This window comes from Pyxicephalus adspersus, chromosome 12, assembly GCF_032062135.1.
Source record: "Pyxicephalus adspersus chromosome 12, UCB_Pads_2.0, whole genome shotgun sequence".
In the NCBI taxonomy this organism is placed as follows: Eukaryota; Metazoa; Chordata; class Amphibia; order Anura; family Pyxicephalidae; genus Pyxicephalus; species Pyxicephalus adspersus.
Window position 1 is genome coordinate 13,754,157 of NC_092869.1, and position 9,538 is coordinate 13,763,694.

Sequence of the window (9,538 nt, forward strand, 5' to 3'; positions counted from 1 at the left end):
TCAGCGTATATATCCATATAGACCTTTGAAGTTATTTGGGGAACTAAGCTGTGCTTAGTCAAAGGTCTATATGGATAAAAAAAAAAAAAAATAAAAAAAAGAGGTGCATCCAGGTTAGGACATTTGGGCCAATTCTAGTTAAAGAGGAAAATCAGGAATATTAAGATCTTAAATTCCTTTAAGGAAATTCCCCACCACCACAGCTCGTGCTCCTCTTGGCCTCCTTTTGTCATATAATCAAACATCAAACAATAATATTCATAGTTGTAAAAATTCTAAAATAATTTTCTAGGATATTTAAGGATGTCAAACACGGTGCCAAATGAGCATGAATCAATGTATACCTGCTTACTATATGGCTTAAAATAAAATGCAACTCTGACTACATAGTGAATATTTTTTTCAATTGGATCTGTTTTGCATGGGGACCAAATAATAGGTAAATTCATAATAAAAATACCACTCATGTGTATTCCTATCTGACATTCCTTGTTCAGAATATTTAGTTGCTGCTCAAAAATATTGTATTTATTAAGAAGTATTGCATGCCAACTGAACCATAGACTGTCCTGATATAAACAAACCCAAACAGCAGAGTGGCTTTTTTTCTGAAACACATACAGAAGTTTCTGGAGTCAGTAAAATAAAAACTCACTTTGAGAACCCACTTCTGCTGTGGACTTTATGAGCCTACAATGTACAAGACAGAAGAGCAAAATGTTTATGATTGCAACAGATAGTAGTTTGCAAGCATTAACCTTCTGTTACTGAGATTAGTAAATTGTGTATATAAAGTTGTAAACACATAATATACTAATTATTAGGGTTAGTGCAAGCTTGTGTCATGCTAAGTGAAATTTTAGCATGGCCAATAAAAGAAGAAAATCAGATCTCACTACTGATATTTTTAGCATATACTCAATTTGTTTTACCACTGAATGGCTGCAAGCGGAATTCCAAAACACCCAAAACACAAAGATAAATACAAACAAACAAGCGCATACTGGAAAAAAAAACGTAAAGATGAACTCAGGGTTATGACAAAACTACAGTGGCAAAGGGGCTCCCCTCAGAAATAAACGGATTAGAGCACATTTTTGTCAGTAAAGAGAAGTTTTATTTACCGTATTTTCCGGCGTATAAGAGGACTTTTTAACCCCGAAAAATCTGTGCCAAAGTCGTCTTATACGCCGGGTACTTACCTGCAGCTTGCTTCCCCTTGCTTCATATGTCCGGCGCGGCCGAGTCCCCGCTCTGTGCGGGGAGTATGAAGCAAGGAGAAGCAAGCTGCACACAGAGGAGAACGTGAGCCTGGATTGGCCCTCCAGCAGAACCCGCCCATTGACTCGGAGGGCTGCGCCTTAGAGGAGTGTGGAGCGCGCGACGGGCAGTGTAGGCTGTTACCTCCTCCTGTATCCCTCCTCCAACTACCAGTACTGTACTGTTCCTTCTGCCTCTCAGTTCTCGCACAATAGCGAGATCTGACAGGCAGAAGGAACAGTACAGTAATTGGCAGACCACTCTAACCAATCAGTTGGGGGTCGTCTTATACGCCCAGTCATCCTATACGCCGGAAAATACGGTACCTAGCTGTTCACTAACTTCACTAGCTGTTGCTCTGGTATTCCTTCCAGTACTCTGGTTTTAGGACAGATGCTCCTTACTCCTCCTTACAGATGTCTTTACTTGCAAGGCAAGACTCCTTCATTGCTCTCCAGCACCTAGCCTGGGAAAAAATATTTTTATCCCAAAATGCTTAGAACAAAGATGGTAATAGACATGCAATATATGACTATATCAAATGTATTTTCAATATCCAACAAGCATTCAATATAATTTTTCAACTTTAAGCAATATTTTGCTAACACTTTAATAATTGACCAAACTTACTGATACTTGTAGAAAATGAATAAAGGATATTTCAGGCTGATGAGCAGTTTAATAGCAGACTGTCTTTACATTCATTAATTGCAATGCATTTTGACAACTTTGTTACACTGCCCTAATCAGCTTAATATTGAACTTTTGTATCTGTATCAGTCTTTATCTTTACTCCTCAAGTTCAAGTAGCTTTATGACCTGTATGTTCTTCCTAGCAACTTTCATAATAATACATTTCTCAGCATGTTTACAATCCTGAAGTTCAAGTTCAGCAAGAACATCCCCAGCAGGGACTAGGTAACCGAGTTCATATTCACATCTGTTTATCTCATCACGAGCTGTGCCCTGATAATGGCATTCAAGACATTCATTTTCTCCACAAGCAGATTACTGATTAGCTCTAGTAAAACAACAGCCCTAAACATCCTAAAATAGCATGTACATTGTCGATAAAAATTCTAACAGTGCTTACTGTTGCACATTATAAGGCCATGGTGACATGGTAACATGCAGTAAATCTTTTTAATATTACTTTTGAATGTTATGTATAATGTTTGTCATTGGAGGAAACAGTGTTAAAATTACTTAGAACTGCAGTTTTCTCAAATCAACACATTTCTCATCTTTTTTTCTTTAAACAGCAAAGGAAATGTGCTCAACATAGAAAATCAAACAAATTTAAATTGTATTTTCCATACTGCATACAACACAATGGATTGTATACAGTTGTGTTCAGAATAATAGCAATGTGTTAAAAAGTGAATAATGCTTGAAATCCTTAAAATATTTTATTTCCATACACACAAATGCATTGAGAACACTGTACATTCTGCTCTTTTATTTTAATGTGTTATCATAAGCCCTAGCAGTTCCTGTTAAAATTAACTGCAGCTGTGCACATCTTAGGCCTAAAGAGTTTTTTAGTCCATGCCCACTGTTTTCCTAGTGTTTAAATGCATTATTTAAACACCAATGTTTGAAATTATTTGAAATTCAATTGTATGATTGTAATCTTTATAAACACTTCCATTGATATCGGGGAGGGGGGGGGGGGGCATTTTGCAAGCATTTATAAACACTTACACTGAAAACCAATGGAAGCATTTAGGCTGGGTCTACACGGACGTTTTAAAAAAAAATGCATGTTTGGACCTACTGTGTTTATATGTGTTTTATGCACTTTTATTAGAGGTTTAAAGCTTGCTTTTAAAACCCTGGAAAATGTATATGCCGCGTTTTTAACGAGTTTATGTTTCAAGTGCTTATAAATGCAGGAAAACGCCCCATTGAAATTGAAATGGAAGCGTTACCAGCATTTTGGGTGTTTTCCAGTGTTAACCCTATGTTTTAGTTTTTTAAACTTTTAAGCTTTGCAAGCGTGCCTCAAGGAAACATTCTGCTGTTGATTAGTCAATTGGAATGCATGAATTTTAAACATGGGCATTTAAAGCCTCAGGTTAAACCCTTGGGAAAATGTCCCCGTAGACTAAGCCTTACAGGTGTTAAACCCCTCTATTAACATATCATTTTCATTTTTGGTTTCTAAACGCCTGTTTTAGAATGCCTAAAAAATGTTTACAAACACCCATGACGTGCATTTATGGATTTTTTTAAGTGTTTTAGGCTTTTATACACCTGTTATAAATTGTCTTTAAACATTTGTAAAAAGCCCATAATATTCAATTAAAAACTTATGTTAAAAAAACTTAAAATAAATCCTTGTCTTACTACTCTTTAGAAGTAGTGGCTTCATTCTTCCACCTTGTAATCCTGTGAGCTCAATTCCTGTCCCTGGGTGGCTACACACTCCTCCACTGTATCAATGTAGGAAGCCATGGTTGGACTTCAATCCTATGCAATTTAGTTTAGCTACATTACATGGGCAAAGATGGACTCAGTACTTCTTATTCTAAATAAGATATATTTGTTTGTGACTTCAGGTCACACACAGGAGGGATTTTCTGTACTTGTAGAAACAATTACAGCCACCACATTTAAAGCCTAACTAAATTTGTGCAGCTTGCCTATCCGGTGCAGGGGGACTCCATCTTCCTTCTCTTCCAGACAATCCTCAACTATCTTGATTGACCATGCCAGAATGGCATAACACACAAGCTGGAACTGCTGTGCTTTCCTGGCAAATAAAGCTAACTCTGTGCATGTGGCAAAAAACTGGAGCAATGAACCAGGTAAGATCCATCATTGCAGAAGGGACCTGCTTGATCATGCAAATGTAAAAGCAGGACTTTAGTTCAACTTTATGGACTTGCAAGCTCATATTACAATGTTAATTGCATGTACAATTTGTTAGGGCATTGAAAACAATGGTTAAAACAAGCTTACATAAGTTAGGACATCAGCTTTGTAGATGTACCTTTATCCACAGTGTGGCTACTGATGGCCAAGGATGTGTGGCACTTTCAGCAGAAATCCACTGCAGAGCTCAGGTTAGATACAGGAGCCTGAACCATATACTTTTTAAAATGAAACAATATTGAACATGTTATGCCAGAGCAGTGAGCTCTTTTCTTATATTTATGATTGAAGTTTAAAAAAACCTCCTAAACTAATAAGAGTTCCAAGAACTAACGACACTGAAGAATTATTAAGAATTATATTTAATCTTTTGGCATATACCAGATCTGACAAATGATTTCACTGACCTAGAACAAAGATTCCCAGAATATACTAAAGCAACTGAATCAGCATGACATCCAAACAACTGGCATTTGCAGAAGAAAAGGTTAGACATATAGCCTCCCTATTCTCTTTAAACTTCAGATTGTTGAACACAATCCTTCCTACTGCATGCTGTACTACTGTAATTGTGTGTTACCGAAAATTCAAAGAACCCCACAGCATGGAATCTCAACATGATGATGCTCGGCATCTTATGACACAGTGAAATATTAGGTATCATGATCCGCTTCAAGTTGTTTATTCGGGGATTCCTAAAGGACTGCATATCCAAATAAACCAAATATTTAAAGATCATCTTTGATTACTTCTTCCCCTTCTTTATTTACATTATTTACCACAACTGCAAAAAAAAAAAAAAGAGCTTAGTTACATTGGATCTACAAATTAATATGACTGTTCTAGGACAACTTTCTGTTAAGGGGAGAGAGATGAACTGGGAAAAGAAGGTAAATGGATCACAATGATTTGTGTCTGCATTGGACCTTTCTCAACCCCCCCCCCCCATTTTTTTCTAAGTTACTTTTTTTTACTGAACGTAGCATAAATGTGCCCATTTAAATAGAAGCCGGGTTAGGGATATTAGAAACTATGCTGTTGAAGTGTTTTACAGTGTCATGTCATAAACCAACATTAACATCAAGGTTAAGAGTCATTCACCATTTACCACATTGTGTAATGCACATCCCTGACATACTCTTCTTTTTGTTTTGAAAAAAAGATATATTGCTACACTTGTGATGTATATTACAAAGTCCCAAGTACTGCACTCAGGAAGCAGTGTTGTTCAATATATACTCCTGACTAAGGTGTTTATTGTTGCAACAGCTGCTGGTTGCTATGTAGAAACCCAAACATTTTAAATAATTTCTTCTTTAAAGTACATCCAAAGGCTGTGGAATGGCAGCCTACTAACAAGTACTAACTACTACAAGTAACAAATCAGTTTATAATCTGATGAAAAAATCTAATTAAAACAAATGAATAAACAACAAACCTACTTTAGCCTCCCTGACTGTTCCTCAAATAGGTATGCCCAGGTGCTGATTGACAAGCTAAAGATTTGTTAATTAACAGGGACAATGCAAATAGTTAAGCCCCCTGCCATTGCTCTTGAGTTTTTTTTTGTACTTGTGAAGTTTTGCAGTAGAAATAAGAGAAAACAAAAAGGTGCTGCAGCTTATCATTTTTAGCCTTATGGTTGGCTCAAAGTGTTTTTTTTTCTTCTTCATCTGTGTGCACGCTGCTATAGAAGCAATGTGTGGTGGGTATATGGCAACTGATGAGCAAAAAAAAAATCTCTACCAAGGCTGTGGTTATTACAAAAAAAGGCATGTAATGGGTACATAGGTACATGGCACACATATGTTTTCCAACTACATTTATTCCTGGTAGCCAAATTCAAGAAGAAAGCTACAATTAAAAACACAGAGGAAGGATCACTAAAACCCCTGTACTGGGAGCAGCATGACATGGCTATGAACCAGCACATGCTGTAATCAACTACTCCAGGCTGATCACATAAATCTGAGCTTTGCAATATGCACTGAGAACTGAAGAAACACTAATAGAAGATTGACATTTAATAAATATATGGGAAGGAAGTTTCTCTATTGTTTATTATACAGGCCCGTTGGAGCAAATTTTCCAATACTTTACGCTAATAAAAATATATAAAGTATATGTATGTTCCTGCCAATTTATGTACATAAATAAGTGAACAAATAAAACTGCAAAAAGTACCTAAAATTATCTTTCATTTATTCAGATTCGTTTTGTCTCCAGTTAGTAAAAGAAAAATGTGCCTCTTTTTATACATATATACAAATTAGATATAAAAATAGACAACACATTGTAAAGAGGAAAAGAAGAAAAGGCTTTGCATTGCTTAGATTCCCACTGTTGTGTATGTACACACACCTGTGATATGCTTGTCTGAAATGTATGTGTGCAAATCAATGCAGTCGTTTATCTTTACACTTTGTCGCAGTTTCTATCTGCAGCAAAGAGGAGTCTGAAGCCATCAAATGTTCACAGAGAAATTGGCATCTAATGCAGAGGTTCTAATTCTTAAATTCTGGGAAAGACTGAAATGGAGAGAAATAATTCTGCATATGTGAGAAGGAGGTAGGAGGCATCAGCGGAAAAAAAAAACATCCAGTTAATTTAGTGTCATTCAGTGAAACAACACTGTGTTGCTCCAGGAAATGCATTCAACCTTTATATTTAAGAAGTCTCTGGATTCTTTTTAGGAGATCCTGAAGTTTAACAAGCTGGAAGCCTCTTGCAAAAAATTGCTGCTAATGTAGCTAAAAATGCTGTGTTGAAGGAAGATAAAAAATGTTTTAAAAAATCTCCTGTATTACAGAGGGGGCTTAAGACAGTGAATGCTTTCTTTGTATGTGCCTGCTACACATTTTTTGATTTCAGGACCAAGTATTCTCGCGGAGATCAGTTATCCAGAACTGGTGGCAGGCACATGAAATGCTTCTGCATGGACACTCTATCATGTAAGCCATGTTTCATTAAAGGTTGCCTTACTTTAAGGCAATGGAATTCAGCATTTGAAAGGTGTGTACAGAGTTTTAAGATGTGTTTGAAGATGTCCTCCTGTAGATCTTTGGCTGTCCATTTTTAAAGAACTTGATCTATGGGACTACCTGGATGAATATAGACTTTAGCGTTTATAGTCCCCCTGGGTTTCCAGTGGATTTACTGTGTCTTCGTGCTGGGGTTTCTGATGTTAGGCCAATAGGATTACTCATTTTAGAAGTGACAGATGCATTGTTTCCTTTACTTATGGGTGAGTTAATTGGAGAGGAGGTGTTTAATGGACCAAAGTCTGAAATGCCAGAAGTTCTTAACAAAGAAGTCTGAAGGGGACTGTTTGCTGGTAGACCTGCAGAAAGAGAGAATGACTTTAGTTTATCTAAACAAAAATGTTTACACATCACAGCCTCAATTCTTAACAGAATCAAGAATTTTGCCAACTGACAGCACACACTGCAGACGCATACCTTTTGATACATTGTATCCATATGCTGCAAAAGCTGCTGCAGATGCTGCAGCTGCCCCTGCCATTGCCCCTGCAATTGCTGCTGCACTACCAGCAGTGGATTTGCGACTTCGGGATTTTCCACTTTTCGGCCCACTCCCACTAGCCTTGGCTCTGTTTCTGTTGCGATTTGAGCCTCCTCGTCCAGCATGCTGTGCATCCTGACTGGAAATTCCTGAACAAGAAAGAAAATTAAGAAAAATTAAAATCTAGAAAGAATCATACAAAAAAACAAAACCAACAGAATACTACCTAATATGACAGAAATGTACCATTCAAGAATCCTTCTACTAAAACACAAAGCATCCTAAGTAAGCAGCATCAAAAATATCAAAAATATTTGTTGTCAGTCATCCTTAAAACATAATTGGCAAAATGCTGCTATCCTATTTACTGGCAGATTCCCTTTACATAAAGGAAGTGAGAGTGGAATAAAACAGGTGAGTGAATCTAACAAAGCAGCTGAAGCTTCACAGTTTTGTTCACATCTTAAATTACTATACTAGTAAATAATTTAGTAGTATAGAATGCATGGGAGAGGGATAATCTAGTATGACTGTGTGAAAGAAACAAATTTTATTTCTAATCAAATTCAATTTATTTGATCTGTTTATGTTGTTTATTTATTGATTTAATAAAGTATATATTATTGTTTTTTATTTACATGGTAGTTGTAAGGCATTTGTTTATCCATAAACAAATTCTGAGGGGTTTGGCATCATTGTTTATTCCTTATGTTAAGACATAGATAAAAATACAAAACATATGGGACACGGGTGTAACAGCACAGAATGGCCAAAAAAATCTCTGAGGAAGAAAACACAATAGATTATGAAAAGTCTTTTTTACTTTGCATTTTCTTGTTGGTTTATTTTTATCTTTTAAGGAAACAAGAACATTTACGAAAAAAATGCTTTTTTCTACTTATTAATGAGGAAAATTATTAAAGAGGAAGTAAACCCAAAAGAAAAAAAAGTCAAACTTACTTTCAGATCCGCAGAGCAGTCGATCCGTCAGGAGGTTTTTTCCATCGGGTCTCACGTTGTCCCGGTATCTGTCTTCGGGCTAGGGCAGAGGGCGCTCCAGGCACCACCATCTTCTCCTCTTTCCTTCCGGGTACTTTTTCTTATGTCACCCAGCACAGGTGACGTAGATTGGAAAAAAAATGCAAATCTCACTGAGCATGAGATTGGCAACTTTTTCCCTTTTGATGAAAGAGCTCCTTCTGCGCATGCCCTAGATGCTTGAGCATGCACAGAAGGAGCAGCCAAGAGCCTCCCGGGATGCGTGACGTAGGTATCCCGGGAGGCTCTGTGCTCCCATTCATTCCTAGTCGCCTAGGCAATCGAGAATTAAGTAGCGGTGCTGCACCCTTTAAAAAAAAAACAGAATTTTTACTTTAAATAAAAGGGTTGTCCTTTTTAAGTAAAGTAAAAATTCTGAGTTTAGGTACGCTTTTAGGCGAACCTTATGTACTTGATTACACAAAAAAGAAATTCAGTAGAAAGTACCTCCCTCTAGTGGCTAAGGAGTGCTGTTTTTAAAAGAAAAAAATATTACTACCGGTATTATTGTTCTAATACATTCCACCCCTTATTTAACCTGTTAATTTAAAAAATGTAGCAAAAATAAAGATTAAAAAAAAGTATGAATAAGTAATAATGCAATCTTTAAAAATGTCAAAATACATGATCTTAGACTAAAGACTCACATCAATTAATGGCACTCACCGTTAAGTGTATCTGAGACTGAACCAGTAATGGATGCTGGGGAGTTTGTCCCTCTTGATTGTTGCGCTGAAGAGGAAGGGTCATCTACTATCACCAGCATGTCATTACTGCTTTCATCCATTGCAATTGATCCTGTGTGCAGTTCACTGCTAATAGATATCTAGTCAAAAAAAAA

General features: G+C 36.7%; 1 protein-coding gene across 1 annotated transcript in view; it reads right to left on the bottom strand.

Annotated features, from left to right (window-relative positions):
- Positions 1–6,318: 6,318 nt before the first annotated feature.
- INO80 (INO80 complex ATPase subunit) overlaps positions 6,319–9,538 on the bottom strand; it is a 77,600-nt gene continuing 74,380 nt past the window's right edge. The window contains exons 32-34 of the mRNA XM_072428759.1: positions 9,364–9,523; positions 7,596–7,808; positions 6,319–7,477 (exon numbers count right to left, since the gene is read on the bottom strand). Of these exons, the coding sequence (XP_072284860.1) occupies positions 7,263–7,477; positions 7,596–7,808; positions 9,364–9,523 (588 nt within the window). The 3' untranslated portion in view covers positions 6,319–7,262. The remainder of the gene's footprint in view (positions 7,478–7,595; positions 7,809–9,363; positions 9,524–9,538) is intronic.